General features: G+C 44.7%; 1 protein-coding gene across 5 annotated transcripts in view; it reads right to left on the bottom strand.

Annotated features, from left to right (window-relative positions):
• Positions 1-618: 618 nt before the first annotated feature.
• The window catches only part of LOC115130407 (RNA-binding protein 33-like), a 49,571-nt gene continuing 30,451 nt past the window's right edge, over positions 619-19,738 (bottom strand). For 2 of the 5 annotated variants that reach the window (XM_029661532.2, XM_029661537.2), the window contains 10 exons: positions 16,675-16,736; positions 12,014-12,140; positions 11,005-11,384; positions 10,043-10,333; positions 9,499-9,810; positions 7,222-7,884; positions 5,025-5,192; positions 2,802-3,002; positions 2,317-2,405; positions 619-2,137 (listed from right to left, as the gene is read on the bottom strand). In XM_029661532.2, coding sequence (XP_029517392.1) covers positions 2,089-2,137; positions 2,317-2,405; positions 2,802-3,002; positions 5,025-5,192; positions 7,222-7,884; positions 9,499-9,810; positions 10,043-10,333; positions 11,005-11,384; positions 12,014-12,140; positions 16,675-16,736 — 2,342 coding nt within the window. In that variant the 3' untranslated portion in view covers positions 619-2,088. The remainder of the gene's footprint in view (positions 2,138-2,316; positions 2,406-2,801; positions 3,003-5,024; positions 5,193-7,221; positions 7,885-9,498; positions 9,811-10,042; positions 10,334-11,004; positions 11,385-12,013; positions 12,141-16,674; positions 16,737-19,738) is intronic. The other 3 variants (XM_029661534.2, XM_029661533.2, XM_029661536.2) reach the window with 3 other exon arrangements.

Here is a 19,738-nt window from a genome sequence, read left to right as displayed (position 1 = left end):
CCAATCAATCTGTAAAAGATTTTGTTGACAGACTATAAAACTACCAACCATACTCAGCATTTGAATCATTATACCAATGTAGCATGACAATCATAAACCCAGTGTTTCCCCTGTATTCATTTCACAGCGGCGCTGCTAAATTGTTGCCGCCACACAAAATATATATATAAAAAAGTGGAATGGGTAAATGTTTTGTGTAAACTTAAATGACAAAAACCAGACAAAGTACTTAGAAATGATAATTTAAATATATTATTTAATAATATAATCTTTGAGAACTAGAAATCGAAAAAATAAAAGCTAGACAGTTAATATTGTACATTTTTGAGTCGTCCTATGAATTTATGAGTATTTTTAGCCTGGCTGGATTACTGACCGGGCACATACCCAGGGGCCCCGATTGGGGTACCCATTGCTTTTGTTATGTGTGAGCATAACACAGCCATGCCAAAAAGCGATACATAGAATTGCAGGAAATTTTGCTCTCCGCCGACAATTCTGGATCGAATTAAGCTGCGCCAACGGGCTGACCACGCCAATTACCACGCCCCTCCAACACGAACACCAGATAAACCCCTTTATGATCCTTGCCTGACCCCACCCACCCACCCACCCACCCACCTTCTGTGACAGTTGCCACCACTGCTAAAACAAATTCTAAGGGAAACACTGATAAACCTTTAAAATGTAACTGTAATGACAATTTACTATGGAGCGAACACACCCACTAAACCTGACATGTACCAATGAAATCAGAATATGCCAACGATACACAAAACTAAAGTTGAGTGCATCCCAAAAATGTCAATAAAGTCTAAAACGGATTCCGAGACCACACAAGCGTAGACACCCTATTCATGTTCACCCAGTTAAAAGACTAAACTAACGGCTCCCTATTAAAGGACACATTTTTCCAATGATCAAGTAACGCTAAACGGTCAAAATGGACACACTAGCATCATAAGGACAATTAAACCAGTCTTTCCGCGTAACGTCAATGACCTTAAAATGTAGAGAAAACCTAACAAATACACACTATTTATCCATGTCATCCAGCCTAGTATTCCTCCAGAAGTGAAAGGTGAAGACATGGTGGCCAGTCAAAAGGGCTTTCTTTAACAGAACTGTGAAATTCTGTTAGGAATAGGTTAAGAACGTCCTATATTTGCATGGCTAATCAATCTAAATTCTATTTGAATAAAAATCCTTGGAATCGTTACCTGATGCACGGTCAAGTTTGAATCCCCATAATCATACCCTCAAACCAGATTATATTTTTAAATGGATTCAATTCTCCACTAGGCTGTGCCATTTACTCAGGAATGAAACACTACTTGAGGAAGGGCTCTAAACCCAAAAAGTCAACCCATCGCATCCAATCCACAATAATTATGAAATGCTGCCATTTGTAGAAGGAAAATGGCACTGCCAGAAAGGAAAATATGTAGTGGCAAGCTTCGTACCTATTCTACACCCATTTCTTTCAGTCAAGACCTACATCAGCAGCTTGCTTCGAATCAAAAACACCTGTTCAGAAAATGTGTAAAATCTCCAGGTACAAGTTAAATCTCCTAAACTCTTTTCCCTAATCGTTGATATAGATGGTGTTCACAACTGAGCTGAGGGTGGGGAGCAACCATTATCCAGTGTCAACCACTACTTCTTGTTGTCGTTAGTGCCCGATGCACAAGCCTTTTACTCATCTCAAATTCCTTCTGTCAAAGTTTGAAAAATCACAGACTATCCAGCATCTTCCCTCTAGTCACGTCTGTCCAAGTGTCCAGACCAGTGACCATAAACATATTTGTCATATGAAACCGGCATTGAAGCTCCCCCTTTATGGAAATTCAAACATGAGCAAAACATGCTGCTTTGTGTTGAAGTTTTCCTCAGTAGATCCGTCAGCAGGCAAGGAGGTCGGGGGTGCTTGTTGTGAGGAGGATGAGGGTGCTGTGTAGGTTCTGTGTGTTCCATAGAGCTGTTGTTACATATAGCTGAAGGATCTGTACACCGGAACCTCCAAGCCACATGAGCGTCAGGCGTGACGTCCTGCACTGGGCACTCGCCGCCACCCTCTACCGCGCGGCTTCAGACATCAATCAGTGACACATCAATATGGGACAAATCTATCATATGCCTGTATGGTTCCAAAAGAAAGATGCATCGATGAGTAAGCGTTCTAATTTGGTGTTAGGTGTAAGGCTCTATTCATAATGATACATTTTGGGAGGGGGGGGGCGATGACTACATTTTCAGAGTAGTGACAGAGGATTGTGGGTTTTAAAAAGAGAGAGTGAAACAAAGTGGTTTATTTACCTGTTGAAGCTGACTTGGAAACTCAAGGCATGCTGGGGATTGTGAAATTTGGCAATGGCTTTCCTCTGCTGGGGCAGCATTTTGAACATCTGCGGCAGCATAAGCAGAACAAGGGAAGAGCAGGCGTGTTTAGAACAGAGCAATTGCTGCTACCTCCGTCGTAAGCTTCTCTCATCCACAAGAGGGAGCAGGGGTGGATGGGGGAGGCAGGTGTGGTTATATTACATTCTGTAGCTAGAGGGTGCTAGCAGACCACAATCGGATCCACATTAGTTAAGGGTCCACCAATATGAGAGGGAGCATAAAAAAAAGACGTTCTACCGGTGGAGCAGAGAAGCATGGAGGGAGAGTAGGGTAAGCTTCCCAAATGGCACCCGAGAGTGCTCTACTTCAAAAATATATATATCATTTTTAATTTAAAGTAGAGCACTCTAGGGTGCCATTTCAGACGCAAACACAGATGGAGACAAGAAAAGAAGGCCTACCTGGATGGGGCCGATTGAGTTGAGCAAGTTCCGGAGCTGCGCGTCGGTGGTGGATGTGGAGAGGCCGTCTATGGACACAGTGCAGGCCTGGCTGTCCTCTGCCCCTCTCTGGCTCTGTCTGGTAGGAATCAGGCGCCCCCGGCCCAGGTGACCCGTCCCTCCCGCGGCCCCGCTGGCTCTGCCACACCCCGGGACAACCACCTGCACCAGGCAGGGAAGAAAGAAAGGGGGAGGGGGGGAAAGAGAGAGGAAACGGCTTGAACCTCTTATGCAGGTATGTTGTTTTAATTCCACATTCAGCCGAGTGGCAACGAGATGCGTGATATCTACAGTGCATTCAGTAAGTATTCAGACCCCTGGACTTTTTCCACAATTACATTAGACTTATTCTAAAATGGATTACATTGAGGAATAAAAACAATCTACACACACAATACCACATAACGACAAAGCAAAAACAGTTAAGAAATCTTAGCAAATTTATAAAGAATAAAAATGAAATATCACATTTACATAAGTATTCAGACCCTTTACTCAGTACTTTGTTGAAGCACCTTTGGCAGCGATTACAGCCTCAAGCCTTCTTGGGTGTGATGCTACAAGCTTGGCACACCTGTATTCTTCTCTGCATATCCTCTCAAGCTCTGTCAGGTAGGACAGGAGTGTCTTTGCACAGCTATTTCCAGGTTTTTCTAGAGATGTTTGATTGGGTTCAAGTCAGGGCCCTGTCAGAGTGACGATCGGGTTCTTGGTCACCTCCCTGACCAAGGCCCTTCTCCCCGATTGCTCAGTTAGTCCAGGCGGGCAGCTCTAGGAAGAGTCTTGGTGGTTCCAAACTTCGTCCATTTAAGAATGATGGAGGCCACTGTGGTCTTGGAGACATTCAATGCTGCAAAAATGATTTGGTACCCTTCCCCAGATCTGCCTTGACACAATCCTGTCTCTGAGGTCTACGGACAATTCCTTCGACCTCATGGCTTGTTTTTTCTCTAACATGCACTGTCAACTATGGGACCTTATATAGACAATCATATCCAATCAATTGAATTTACCACAGGTGGACTCCAATCAAGTTGTAGAAACATCAAGAATGATCAATGGAAACAAGATGCACCTGAGCTCAACTTCAAGTCTCATAGCAAAGGGTCTGAATATTCCTTTTTTTCTTTTTTATAAGGGAGCAAAAATGTCTAAAAACATGATTTCGCTATGTCATTATGGGGTATTGTGTGTAGATTAATGAGGAAAAACAATTTAATAAATTTTAGGATAAGGCTGAAACGTAACAAATTGTGGAAAAAGTGAATACACTGTACATTTACGCCCTTTAGCAGTCTTATCCAGAGAGACTTACATCTACCAGGGTCTACTGTTTTTCAGCACGAGTGAAAATTCAAAAACCTGCCGTTTTTCACCTCCATTTTCTCATAAACATCTCCAGGCTGCTGTGCTGGTGCCTTTGCTTGATTGACTTATTATATTTCTACATACAGTGTCAACGTCAAAACATGAATGCTGCCTGCTCGCATCTGTTGTATCATCATACGAGAGCGAGCGAGGGAGGGAGTGGTGTGTTCGTTCGCCCAGCCACCGCGGCGGAAAGGGGGAGCGACCCCAGAGTACAAAGAAGGAGAGAGCCAGCCAACCAGGCGTCATGGTGGCTGCCTTTCCCTGTCATGGTGGCTGCCTTTCCCGAGCCAAGAGCGTCCGTCCCGTCCGCCGAGACGGCGGGCTGGTGACAAGCGTACAGAGAGGCCAGGGGACCCCGTGTAGCAGTCGTGTCACGCCGACTCTCAGCTTGTCAACATCACTACACCTGGCATACTGTCCTGTCTTAAGTTATTACCAGACCTGCTCCAAATGGTACAGCTACTAACAAACGGCAGGGGAACGCCAGAGGCATGAAAAACATAGCGAATAGCAATGTATTAAGAGATGATTTTCTTACATCTATATTTAAAAGATGAACATTTTAGGTAGCGCTCCTGTCAAAAATACACCTGCCCTTAATATGACAGTACTGGCTGGTGGACCAAAAACACAGTTTCAGGCCCTGGTAAGTAACCCATGTTAGCTCGGCCCTGATTAGAGTCCACCGGTCCCGTCCCAAATGGCACCTCAAATGGCTATGTAGGGAATAAGGTGCCATTTGGGACACAAACACAGTTTTTGTGTGTGTAGTGCTCGTAATGGTGATAGGTGTGAGTAGATATAACAACCTACCCTGTTGCCCATGCCCCCTCTGCCCACCTGTGTGACCAGGCCCTGTATGGGCAGTCCTCCGAGGGGGCTGGCCAGGGTTACCTTCCTCACTGGGCACTGGCGGATCTGGGGGGCTGGCCTGGCGGCCTGCTGCTGGATTGGGACGCTGGCACCACTCACATCTCCTCCCTAGAGTTCACACAGTACAGGGAAAGTAAATAGACTGCAGGGCTGTGTCCTAAATGGAGTCCTATGGGGGGGGGGGGGCACTTTGTATGGAATAGGGTGCCAACGTAGTGCACTATCACAGGCCATAGAGTGCCATTTGGGGGGCAAACCCTGACCAACAGACTTTCTACTCATTTCTCGGTTTTAACCGTTACACAGTGTGGTCTGGATGGAGTCCTTCGATTGGATCCAAGGGCCTGGCGACGCAGAGAACACAAGACCGATCACGGATTCCAGACATCAAATCGAACATCAAAACGGTTGAAAAAGGTCCTGTTGAAATGCGCCCTTCAGCAATATCTGAAGCCAATCTAGCTTTCCTGTTCACACACCACAATACCCATGAAGACATTAGCTTTGAGGCAGAGCACTGTGGGTTACAGATAGCTAGGGCCGTACAGGCTACACACATGCACACCCACACGCGGAAAGAGATGAAGGCTGTCTCTTCTCTCCTCCTCTTAATGTGACAGATCAATACAAGGGAGAGAGAGAAAGACCGCAGTGCTATCTGACTTTGACCGGTCTCCTGCCGTCATCCCACAGTAAATGGATTAATCCTCCTATAGAAATCTACAGCTGCTGATTGCACCCATCAGATGCTAAGCTGCATTACATCCGAGTGACACCGGCTTCGCATGTTCCCCGTCCCTTTAACCCACCCAGTCTCCTCCCCACCCCCTGGCTTTTGTAGCGCATGTTGCATTGTAGGGCCCTATTCTACCTGATTAAACCCCCCCCCCCCCCTTATCTGCACTGCCTAAGCTATACAAATCCAATTCCCTCAAAAGTGGCGACTCTTTCTTACACAGGTATTATGGCGCAGAGCCGCCCTGCTAAGGGGAAGATTAATTGACGCGAGTCGTGGGTTGACGTTTCTATGGCTCACACACCTGAGAGGCGGCTGCTGGAGAGAGGGAGGGGAGGGAGGGAGCGAGATAACATTGTCAGGCTGCCGATGACAGCGGAACAATGTGTGGCGGAGGAGAGAGCATCTGGAGAATCTGCTTTTTCAGCACAGCTATGGGCTTCCTCTCTCTCCCTCAGAGATGCGGCAGTTCAGATAGCTAGGAACAGGTTTCTATTAACGTGGCTGACACTCCGTTATCTTCATTTAGGGCAGCAGAGAGAAAGAGAGAGAGAGAGATAGAGAAAGAGCCTGCGATGCAGCCTTTACATCCTTATCCTCTGGGATGTGAGCAAAGCAGCTTACTCCAAAATACATCACATCTCACAACTGCCTCATCAACGACAGATACGAATGTTTATACACAAAGCTTTTTCCAATTTACAACCGTGATTAATTCATAATTAAGGCGGCAGTAGTGATTTGAACCAAAGAGAATAAAATGATCCAACGCTGACAAAGGAAGTATTTCTGAATCTGGACCGAGTTGGCTCATAACAGTCTTGCCAGTAATGCACTTAAAGTTCCCCCGTCTAGATCTTTTAAAAACAATAGGGGTATGCCTTCAAAAAGGACAGACACCAACCTTTAAGAGCAGTGGTGTCTCAAACACCAATTACATTTAATAGATGTCAGAGAAATGCCAGACAGTTCACATTAATGACTGGTTCCTATTAGCATTTTAAAGCTAAGATGGGTGTGGAAGCGCCTCATCTTCAATACCACCACAAAAACAAAGGAAATGGGACACTTTATGCATACATCTTGCCAAAATGAGAGCCATATGGCATTCTGAATAGGTTACAAAACATGTGGTCCTAGTGAGTGGGTGACCTTTAAAAGTATCTGGAAATTCTTACATTGAATTCACTTTCAAGGAAACAATAGAGGGTACCGAACGAACCGCAGGACAAAGGCAAAACGAAACAAAGATGCTGTTTATTTAGGATTGCAAAATTCCGGTACATTATCCCCAAATTCCCAGGATTTCCTGTTTATTCCCTCCAGATTCCGTAATTCTCCCGGAATTTTGCAACCCTATGTCTGTCAGTCCAAAAGTAAATCGCCAAACCAGGAACTCACCCCTCCTAGAAGCTTGACCACTCTTACTTTCTGTGGAACTTGTGGACCCGCTCCGTCTCCACTGTTGGCTCGCTGCATCACAGTTCTCTTCACCCCTGATTTAGGCCCCAGAGACTGGGCCTGGCCGGAACCCAGACCCGCCACCGGGACTCCCTGAATGGGCATGTTCCCCATGGGAGGGGCCCCACCTGGTCTGATAGGGTTCAGCTGGGTAACGTTCCTCCTCTGCTGTCCGTGTTGCTGTTGCCACTGGGCCTGCTGGTGAGGGTTGGGACCAGGGCACCCGGGGCCAGTGTTGCTCCCCTGCTGGCCGCCCTGCCAGCCTGGAGCCGGTGCTTGCTCACCCTTGGTCAGGTGGGTCTTGACGTTCTGGCGGAGTGCGGTGGGCGTCTGTGGGGTGCCGCTGGGAGGGAAAGCAGAAGTGCCTTGCTGGGGCTGTTGCGGTTTAGGAGGAAACGGACGCTGCAGTTGTTGTTGGTGGTGTTGCAGCTGTTGTTGTTGTGGGTCACCCTGGCCGTTGATGCGTTCCAGTAGCTCCTTCTTGCGGACGATGGCCTGCATCTGCCTCCTCATCTCCTTCCTCTTCAGGATCTCTTCCCGGAGACGCTTCTGCTCCTCGATCTTCAGACGGTACTGCCGCGTCTCCTCGTCCTCGTCCGGATCCTACAACAAATCCAACAATATGAGAAACATCAAAGACACAAACTCACAATGTGCTAGTAACACGGGCTTGCTTCCCCAAAGGAACACTATTCTCTATATAGTGCACTACTTTTGACCAGAGCAGATATAGTATATCTTTCTGACAATTTTGCATTATTATTTCTGCGCTATCTTGCTGTACCTGCACCAAAACACCAGTGTTTTTCCTTCATAGCTTTCTCTTTTTAAAGAGCCCATTTTGCTTTCAGCACTTTTATTTCCACGATTGATCAAAACTGGTTCCCTCTCGTCCCTCTGCAGCACCCTTTTGCACTCAGAACAGCCTCAATTCATTGGGGCATGGACTCTACACGGTGTCAAAAGCATTCTATAAGGATGCTGGCCCATGTTGACTCCAGTGCTTCCCACAGTTGTGTCAAAAGTTGTCTGGATGTCCTTTGGGTGGTGGTCTATTCTTGACACACACAGGAAACTGTTGAGCGAGGAAAAACCCAAGCAGCCTTTCAGTTCTTGACAAACTCAAACCGGTACGCCTGGCACCTACTACCATACCCCGTTCAAAAGGCACTTAGATCTTTGTCTTGCCCATTCACCCTCTGAATGGCACACAATCCATGTCTCAAGGATTTAAAAAAATGCATCTTTAACCGATCACCTCCCCTTCATCAACACTGACTGAAGTGGATTTAACAGGTGACATCAATAAGGGATCATAACTTTCATCTGATCATTCTGTCATGGAAAGAGCAGGTGTTCCTAATGTTTTGTACACTCAGTGAATACATAGAATCGTGATAATAGCAATACATAATCGTATTGTGAGGTCCCTGGCAATTCCCAGCCCTACCTCACACTATTCCCATTATAGTGCACTACTTCTGACCAGCGCTCGTTTAAAGCAGTGCACTATAGGGAATAGGGTGCCATTTGAGACGCACCACAGAGTTACAGTGTTTACCATTGGAACCGTCTGAATTGGTGTGACATTCACAGTAGCAATGAAAAGCGATACCCCGGAGAAATACACTATGATGGTATTGATTCCTTTTCTAATGGACTCCTCTGTGAACGAGTCTCATCTCATTTCTAACCTTATGATTGGGCCATTAAATAAATAGACCGACCCCACTTAGGATCACGGCGGGCTTCGCTCGGCTTATCTCAGGTTACTGAATTTTACAGGCACACCGTCTGTCAAAATAATAAAGCATTCTCAAATTAGCTCCATGCCTTGAATATGTGATAACAGAGAATGATTCAAATAAAACCTAAAGCCCATTTTCTAAATTCTTTCTATATTGCAAATGAGTCGCACATGGAAATCCCAGCCGTTTCAAGTTGTTTTCCCGTTTTAGCCACAACACTGTTTAATTTAGACACTCCTTTTGGGTGCATCTGAAATGGCATCTTATTTCCTACATAAATCAAATCAAATTTATGTATATAGCCCTTCGTACATCAGCTGATATCTCAAAGTGCTGTACAGAAACCCAGCCTAAAACCCCAAACAGCAAGCAATGCAGGTGTAAAAGCACGTAGTACACTACTTTTGCCCAGAGCTTTATTACATTATATAGGGAATAGGGTGCCATTTACATGTGGTGCAGAACTGACCTGTACTGCTGTGTTTGGCAGAGTGCTTGTGGAATCCCTGCGAACCACCGTTCTTCCAAGTGGCCCAGGTAGCTGTGCTGCAGCCTTGTTGGCAGCAGCAGGCTGGGCTCTTCCTCTGCCACCGCCGGGTACCGGCCGAGGGTTCAGGCCCGTTCGCGCCCCTCCTTGCATTGCCCTGGCAACGGGCCTGACGTTGGAGGCGTTTGGCGCAGAGGCCGGGCGGACGTTGTTCGCGTTTTGGTTGCCAGGTGCCACGGGGAGCTCGCGGAGGTTGCTGTTGCGCTGGGGAATGAGTTTGGGGGCAGGGGGGCTCTGTGGAAAGGGATGATTTGTATTGACATTTGCTTGATATGCGTAGCCTATATAACCAATGTGATTTTCTTTTTGTGCCCGTTTGGGTTTTTGATTGAAAGTAAAGCATGTCAATTCATTCAAAAATCGTTTGGAACTTGCCATAAACCCAAACAGTCCTATGACCGATTGTGAGCACAATCATTTCACAATTCTGAAACGAAAAGGGAAAAACTCAAACGATGCTCCTCACCATCCTCGGCCTGATGGGGGCGTTACGCTGCTGGAAGTTCTGGGGGCGGGGCCCGCTAGGGTGCATCTGTCTGGGGCTGCCGTGCTGCTGCTGGTGGAAGGGGGGCTGGCCCTGCCCACCGCGATGCATCATGGGGCCTTGCCGCTGCTCGTTGGGATGGGGGTGAGAGTGGTGCTGGAGAGGCGGCTGAGACAGGTCCTGTCTATGGTGCTGCTGATGTTGCTGCTGATGGGATAGAGGCAAGTCGTGATGCTGGAGCTGCGAGTGGAGAAGGCCGTGCTGCATCAAGCCCTAGTTTTAATTTAAAAACAAAAAAAAGACAAAGCAGGCAGAATGAGTGAGTTTAACTTTGACATGGTCTTAAGACGTACGGTTTTGACAAATCATTTGAACATGGGAAAAAGCCACAGTTCTGAATTGTCGTATGCACATGATTCAAGCTTTTTCAAGGAGAAACTGTTACATGCATTTGATTAACCTCCAATCGGTGTCCTCATATAGCCGCGGTAACCGAGGTAGCACTACGAGTCGTACACTAGAGGGCACTCTTGTCTGTGGCTCACCATACATACCACATGGGAGGGAGGTCTCAGAAATACGAACAGTTTTTATGACTGCTTCACTAACAGGGAATATTCAACGAGCTTGACTTATTTATGAGATCATTACTCGGGTTTCCAACATTTTAATAATCCAGAGAAAACTGGGTGAAATACACGATTGGTTTATAAAATAAGAAAAGGCCCGTATTTCACATTTGACATGCATCTCAACAGGTACGGAATAATTACGGCTAGTGAAGAAGCTTGGAGAAAGCCAGAGTTTACAATACAAACTGAACAGATTCCCTTACTAAACAAACAAATAGATAGCATTCCCATTTGTGGACCAACGCTTAAATCATTCCGCACGCCTCTTGCACAGGCAGAGTGCCTGTGTTAATTGGTAGTAGATTCACTTACTCTCATCCGTACCTGCATCCCAAACTGGAGCTGCTGTGAGGGGAACGGCCCGGGAGTCCCCTGCTGCTGGGGGAAGCCGGTCTGACGGTGGCCCATGAAGAGCCTGGTGTTAGTGGGTCCACTGTGCCCAGTCAGGCTGGCCATGCCCTGGTGGCTTTGGGGGTGGCCCTGGGGAGGCAGGTTAGGTCTGGGTGGCTCTCTCTGGAACATCCCTAGCTGGCCCCCAGGACCCTGGCCTGGCTGGTTGAACCCCCCTGGGCGTGGCTGGTTGAAGGCCATGTGGCCCTGGCTGGAGAGCTGGTGGTTATTACTGTTCATGAGCAAGCCGGGGTTCTGGTGATCGAACATGAGCAGCTGCTGCCCTGGGAACCGCCCAGGCTCTATAGAACAGGAGGGGAAATAGGAGGGGGGAAAGAACCACAACTGAGACTTTAAGTTGTTTGTCGCATCTCCACTCACTTTCAATACATCAGACAGCGACTGCCAATACATAGGCTTACATTTATTTTAACAGAACACGACAAATATTTGATGGTATTCTCATTCCACATAAGCAGTAAATGGAGAAGTGATACGCATGTACATTAGGAGCCCCGACTCATTTCGAATGCATGCATGAGCACATACATAACATTAATTGAGTTAATGGAACTCTGCAATTACCCTTGCAGTGTACCCTGTAGGTGTACTGCTAGGGGTTAATGCCCAGAAGGGTTAGATATGCTAAGAGAGAAGACGTAAGTCGCTCTGGATAAGAGCGTCTGCTAAATGACTTAAATGTAAAATGTAACCCCTTAAAGGTAGGGAAGGAGGCATGGGTGGGTGGTGAGTTGGGTGTGTGGGACTAGGTAAGGAGGGCTACGTCTCAAATGGCACCCTGTTCCTTATGTGGTGCACTACTTCTGACCAGAGCTCCCTGGTTCAAATGTAGGGAATAGGGTGCCATTTGAGAAAAAATAAATAAAAATTGTGCGCTAAAAAGGGAATAAGGTGCCGTTTGTGGTCTCACCCCCGATGAAGAAGGGCTCTCTGTCCTGGGGGGTGGGGGGAGGCTGGTTCCTCCAGGGCTCCATGTGATGGGGGGGCCTCTGGCCGAAATTACCCGGCACGTGCTGTTGCTGGAAGTCCCCTGGTCGCTGTGATGGGGGGAGAGGAGCACACAAAAACGCTCATGCATTTAATTCCACATTGGGAACCACCGTAATCACAAACTAATTAACCCCCTCCCCCAAAAAATTACATTTCGGGTAATAATATTATACTAGAAAGGGAGTGAGTGCTCAAAATGTAATGGCTAGGATTATTCTCATTAGGCACGATGTTGACTTGCGTGAAATGTATACTTGTGCACACCAATATTCAGAGAAAATACCATTGAGAATAAACCTCTATAACTCACTAGAGTAGTCATTGGATCATAACAACATGACAGAATCTGCCATTTTGGTCAGAAAAACGGCCATTTGAGAAACGGTCCCAATATTGTAAAATATCGTATGAAACAACGTGAATTACAGGATCGCTATTGTAAACCTGCACTAACGCCAACATATAAACTTTGTTGACGTGACCTGCTCGCGTTCGGGAACAAGGATGGCAAAGCATTTTGGGCTTGGGTTAAATCAGTGCTAATTTCTTTGTTCCAGCCACCCATTTTGTATGTACAACAGCTTTCCACACAGCACACAACCCCCCCCCCCCCACCATGCTGCGTCTAATCTACCTTCAAGGAAAAGCAGCAGATAACGATCCCCTAATCCCTCCTTGGAATAAGAAGCCCCCCTTACAGCCCGTCTCTCCTTTATCCTCTTAAACATCAGTCTCTGTTGAAAAATTAACCTTCAACTCAACATGTGGCACTTCCACAAATGCGGTGCTTAGACCTCCCTCCCTCCTTGCCGCTTTATAAATGACTTAAGATGCTATCTAAGCTTAATCCATCCTGATTCGCCGGTAGACTGACAGCATTTAGAGAGGGATCGAGGGGTGTTTTTGAATGCTGGACTGGAGAAAGTCGCCAAAGTTGCTTAACAGAAAGTTAATCAACGGGGCTTAACGAAGCAGAGGAGGAGAGGGAGCGGATCACATTGTTAGTTTGGACGTTAAAGCTCTGTTGCAAAGGTCAGTCCGGTATACACAATGGAGGCTCGGGTGTATACATAATACCTCTGGAAATTTGTATGAATTTGATAACGCGGCTCATCCTCTGAGTGTTAATCCTCGATAAACAGGCTGAGAGGTGCTCAATGTGTAACTGATGCTGCAGATATCCCCCTCGGAAAGAGAAGAGGGCTAGCTAAGACAAATGTCATACAATGGACCGGGCCAAATGTCAAACCATTCAATGAGAAATGGAAACGAAGAGGATTAGAAGTGACATTTCTTTTGGTTGTTCCCTCTTTGGACATAGTGTTTTGTACAAATTGCATATTGTTGCCACTGATGAGGGAGGGATTTCACCTTTCTAAGGACAATGGTACTGTTGACCAATGAGTCTGAAAGACATGTTAGATAAGTGCCTCTACCGTCGGACAGAAAATGTTCCCGATGGGACGTCTATGTCATCGTTTAAAGTTCTTTGTAGCTTGGACAATGTGGAACCAAGGCTACTTTCATGTCTTCCATATCTAACCTGATGATATTCCAATGTATTCATAAAATGGCTAAATCATTTACATTACATTTAAGTCATTTAGCAGACGCTCTTATCCAGAGCGACTTACAAATTGGAATATAATGATACTTTCACCACAGTGTTTCCCCTAGGATTTTTTTCAGCAGCGGTGGCAAAGTTAGCATGAGGGGAGATAGTGGGCATGGCCAATTGCCTGGTCTCCGGCCAAAGATTTTAAAGGCTATCCTCTTTGGCTGCTTTAAAGGAAATTTCCTGCAATTCTACACATTTGGCCATGGCTTATGGCGTTTTATGTTATCTGAGTGACTAAAACATAACAAAATCAACGGGGGCATGCCATGACATTTTTATTTTATATTCTTATATTCTATATTCTCTGAATAGTTTTTATTGCCGATCATTAGTTCTCAAAGATATATAGCTCCTTTATCTTTTCTATATACTTTATATATATACTTTATATATATACTTTATCTATATACTTTATACTCACGCCGCCAAGCTTACCCTAGTAAAACTGACTATCCTACCGATCCTCGATTTCGGCGATGTCATCTACAAAATGGCTTCCAACACTCTACTCAGCAAACTGGATGCAGTCTATCACAGTGCCATCCGTTTTGTCACCAAAGCACCTTATACCACCCACCACTGCGACTTGTATGCTCTAGTCGGCTGGCCCTGGCTACATATTCGTCGCCAGACCCACTGGCTACAGGTCATCTACAAGTCCATGCTAGGTAAAGCTCCGCCTTATCTCAGTTCACTGGTCACGATGGCAACACCCATCCGTAGCACACGCTCCAGCAGGTGTATCTCACTGATCATCCCTAAAGCCAACACCTCATTTGGCCGCCTTTCGTTCCAGTACTCTGCTGCCTGTGACTGGAACGAACTGCAAAAATCGCTGAAGTTGGAGACTTTTATCTCCCTCACCAACTTCAAACATCAGCTATCCGAGCAGCTAACCGATCGCTGCAGCTGTACATAGTCTATTGGTAAATAGCCCACCCATTTTCACCTACCTCATTCCCATACTGTTTTTATACTGTTTTTTTTATTTATTTATTTACTTTTCTGCTCTTTTGCACACCAATATCTCTACCTGTACATGACCATCTGATCATTTATCACCCTAGTGTTAATCTGCAAAATTGTATTATTCGCCTACCTCCTCATGCCTTTTGCACACATTGTATATAGACTGCCCATTTTTTTTTCTACTGTGTTATTGACTTGTTAATTGTTTACTCCATGTGTAACTCTGTGTTGTCTGTTCACACTGCTATGCTTTATCTTGGCCAGGTCGCAGTTGCAAATGAGAACTTGTTCTCAACTAGCCTACCTGGTTAAATAAAGGTGAAATAAAAAAAAATATAAAAAAATAAAAAATCTGGTTTTAGTTTTACCATAGCAATTTCTATTAAAATGTTTTTATTGGAGTGGCTACAACGATTTAGAAGTGGCGGCCTGCCACTGCTAAATTAATATATGGTACGGCACCACCAAGCACTTGATATAATGGATACCATTTCAACTACATGCAAATTACAAACATACAAATATATTACTGACTAGCAGTTTTTTCATCATTATAGCACCCTAATGAGCTCTTAATTGGAACCCCTGGTTAACAATATTGTTCATATAACGATAGTACAGATTATTACAGGGGCATAATCTCATGATCTCCGCCACCTCCTTGAACAATTACATTTGATAATATAGGATAATCATCTGTAATCTGGTGCCCAGTCGTACATGGATATTGCAGGTCTTTTTGTCACATGTATTTCAAATCACGTCTGTGGCAACAGCAGCCTAAAAGTGATTGACAGCTGGGGAAGCCAACACTATGCTTGGCGTCAGCTTAGCCTCTCCCTCAAACTCTGACAAAAGTGTAAAACAGCTGCTACACACACTGAAGCACTCTCTCTGCTATCAATGTCCACCGCCATCACAGACTGATGGAAACTGGCACTGGAAAATTGAAATGGAAAGGAGACGAGGAAGACTGAATAAAATGTAGGCAATTTCCAAATAACAGACTAACGCGAGACCCTGGCTCAGTTGTAAACCTTTTGCCAAATGCAATTGGACGCAACCATTTTCAAATGTTTAAGCTGATTTGCATAAATCCATATAAAACACTCTTCCCGGGAAGGTGTCAGTCAGCACCAGCTCCACCTGATGCCTGGGCATCATTAGCTGGGAGAACTGAGTCGGCATCCCAAATGGCACCCTATACCCTACATAGTGCACTACTTCTGACCAGAGCACTATGGGCCCTGACCAAAAGTAGTGCACTATGTAGGGAATAGGGTGCCATTTGGGATGCATCAGAGTAATTTGAGTCATATTTGGCTGCCTAGCCAATCCACTTCCCCCACAATGTTTGTAATCACCTTAAAAAAGCATTCCTTTCCTGTTATCTCTGTAATGGGTTCTAGTTTACTCTGAGGCTCTTCAATGACTCCATATTCCTTTCTTTGACTACCTGACTATCTTTTTAGCCTGAGTATTAAACAAAAACTGTGTTTTGGGCATGTTTTACCCATTCAAACTGCCTTCTAAAAGGACTGTTCTGCTTTGGGACAAACTTGTCCTAAAAAGTGGTATTTTCACTGGCAAATAAAAAGTGGTATTTTCACTGGCGGTGGTAGGGTTTATCCCAGGCTGCGTGCCAAATGGTACCCTATGCCCATTGGGCTCTGGTCAGATGGAGTGCACTATGTAGGGAATAAAGTTCAATTTGGGAGGCAGCCCTGATTTCAGGATTTCATTATGATGCCAACCTCAGAGTCTGAGCCCTAGCGCATCCATGAAGAGTGCAAACTAAACTAAGCCTGCCACCATAGCCACTGCCTAAAGCCCCTATCAACCATTACCAGTTGTGCAGACAGACTTGGTATCAGAGTTTACAGATTCGCTCTAACAGTATTTGGACCCGAGTGGGCATCTAATTGCCATAATGACATTTCTCTCACAAAAAGGTCCACACTGTTAACGGAGACGGGGGAGCAGCTGCTACTCACAGGGAACCTCTGAGGACCCACAGCAGGTCTGGGCTGGCTCTGGGCAGGAGGCAGCAAGGGCACTGCAGACAGAGAAAGATGTAGAAGATTGGGGGTCGAGAAAGAAATGGGAATAGGAAGAGAGAACGAGTGTGGGGAGAAGAGAGGCAGTCCATTAGACACCCCTTTGTGAGCTGTTACATAGGCACGTTTTAAGCCTCACACATCGCACCGAAAGTGGATCTAGCGTTCGTCTGAGAACTGTTTTTATATTTCACCTCCAAAATGGGCTCCCACTTTTACCCATCTGGACAGAGGCAAAAAGGCATTAAAGAATGAACATAGTAAAAGCATGCGGTTGTAGTTCTCTTAAAGGACCACAGGTTAAGGTAGATTTGGCTCTGAGGCCACTTCATTCAGTATTAGCTAGGCGTTTTGACTTCAGAAAATATTACATGCATCTTCAATTCATAATCAGTTTGTTGTAACTGGCAATAGGGATTCATTTAACTGCAGAAATTGTAAAGGACAGTACGTTGTATATACAGAGCATTTGGAAAGTATTCAGACCCTGTCCCCTTTCGTTACATTACAGCCTTATTCTAAAAATGGATAGGGGGCAGTATTTTCACGTCCGGATGAAAAGCGTGCCTAAAGTAAACTGCCTGCTACTCAGGCCCAGAAGCTAGGATATGCACATAATTAGTAGATTTGGGTAGAAAACACTGACGTTTCTACAACTGTTAGAATAATGTCTGTGAGTATAACAGAACAGATTTGGCAGGCGAAACCCTGAGCACAATCCATCCAGTTCCTATGGCTTCCACTAGATGTCAACAGTCTTTAGAAATTGTTCGATGTTTTTCTTTTGAGAAATGAAGAAGTAGGGCTGTTCTTTGTAGGTGTCACTCTGAAGGGCTTTAGTCTTTTGTTGTGCGTGAACTGGAGCACGCTTCACATTGTTTCTAATACCGGATAAAAACAGTTTATTCCGTCTTAAATTTGATAGTTTATTTACATTTTAGGATATCGGAGGTTGGGATTAGGAACGTTGTTTGAAATGTTTGGACTACGTTTACATTTAATTTATTAGATACTTTGTAGTCATGTTGGAGCCGGTGTATTTCTGAATAAAACGTGCCAAATAAATTGACATTTTGGGGATATAAAGAAGGAATTTATCGAACAAAATGACCATTCACTGTGTCACAGACATTTGAGATAGCAAAAAGATCTTCAAAGGTAAGGCATTTATTATATGGCTAATTCTGACTTTTGTGTCGCACCTGCCTGGTTGAAAAATTATTTGTGTTCGTATGCAGGGCGCTGTCCTCAGATAATCGCATGTTTTGCTTTCGCCGCAAAGCCTTTTTGAAATCTGACACAGCAGCTGGATTAACCTCTTGAAACTAGGGGGCACTATTTTCATTTTTGGAAAAACAACATTTTGAAAGTAAACAGGCTATTTTTCAGGACCAGATAATAGAATATGCATATAATTGACAGCTTAGGATAGAAAACACTCTAAAGTTTCCAAAACTGTAAAAATATTGTCTGAGTATAACAGAACTGAAATGACTCTTATTTAGAAACCTCTGCGTTCCTATGCGTCCCTATTGAGCAGTGAAATGGATATCAACCAGATTCCCTTTTCAATGGCTTCCCTAATGTGTCTAGTGTCACAAGACATAGTTTCAGGCTTTTATTTTGAAAAATGAGCGTGAGCGACAACATTGCGTCAGTGGTCAGCTGGTGGCTCTCAGAGTGATATGTGCGTAATAGACAAATGCGGCCATCGTTTCTCTCGCTCCTACTAAGAAGCCAACTGACCCGGTTGATATATTATCGAATAGATATTTGAAAAACACCTTGGGGATTGATTATAAAAAACGTTTGCCATGTTTCTGTCGATATTATGGATCTAATTTGGAATATTTTTCTGCGTTGTCGTGACCTCAATATCCGGTCGATTTCTCAGCCAAACGTGAAGAACAGAGCTATTTCGGCTACAAAAATAATCTTTATGGAAAAAAGGAACATTTGCTATCTAACTGGGAGTCTCGTGAGTGAAAACATCCAAAGCTCATCAAAGGTAAACGATTTAATTTGATTGCTTTTCTGATTCGTGACCAAGATGCCTGCTGCTAGCTAGGCATAATGCTATGCTAGGCTATCGATAAATTTACACAAATGCTTGTCTTGCTTTGGCTGTAAAGCATAATTTCAAAATCTGAGATGACAGGGTGATTAACAAAAGCCTAAGCTGTGTTTCAATATATTTCACTTGTGATTTCATGAATATGAATATTTTCTAGTAATATTTTTTGTCTGTTGCGTTATGCTAATTAGTGTCAGTTGATGACAATTCTCCCGGATCCGGGAGCGGTAGTTCCAAGATTAACAAGAAGTTGAGCTTTATTTTGATGTATTACACTTATATTTTAGTGAAGGTTGAATATTGATATTTCTGTAGTTTGTATTTGGCAAAAAAAATCTATCCCGCTAACGGGATTTGAGCAGGATTCACGCTTAAGGGATAAGAGGTTAAAAAAAATCCCCTCATCAATCTACACACCATAACGACAAAGGGAAAACCGGTTCAGAAATTTTTGCAAATGCATTAAACCTAAAAAACAGAAATAACTAAATTACATAAGTATTCAGACCCTTTGCTATGAGTCTCGAAACTGAGAATCTTGTTCCCATTTATCATCCTTGAGATGTATCTACAACAAAGTCCACTTGTGGTAAATTCAATTGATTGGACATGATTTGTAAAGGCACACGCCTGTCTATATAAGGTCCCACAGTTGACAGTGCATGTCAGAACAAAAACCAAGCCATGAGCCACCGAGACAGGATTGGGGAAGGGTACCAAAAAAATGTCTTCAGCATTGAAGGTCCCCAAGAACACAATGGCCATCACCATTCATAAATGAAAGTGGTTTGGAACCACCAAGACACTTCCCAGAGCTGGCCGCCCAGAGAAACTGAGCAACTGGGGAGAAGGGACTTTATCAGAGAGGTGACCAAGAACCTGATGGTCACTGAAAGAGCTCCAGAGTTCCTCTGTGGAGATGGGAGA

Source organism: Oncorhynchus nerka, linkage group LG6 (assembly GCF_034236695.1).
Source record: "Oncorhynchus nerka isolate Pitt River linkage group LG6, Oner_Uvic_2.0, whole genome shotgun sequence".
Taxonomy (NCBI): domain Eukaryota; kingdom Metazoa; phylum Chordata; class Actinopteri; order Salmoniformes; family Salmonidae; genus Oncorhynchus; species Oncorhynchus nerka.
This window is presented reverse-complemented; position numbering and strand designations above follow the sequence as displayed.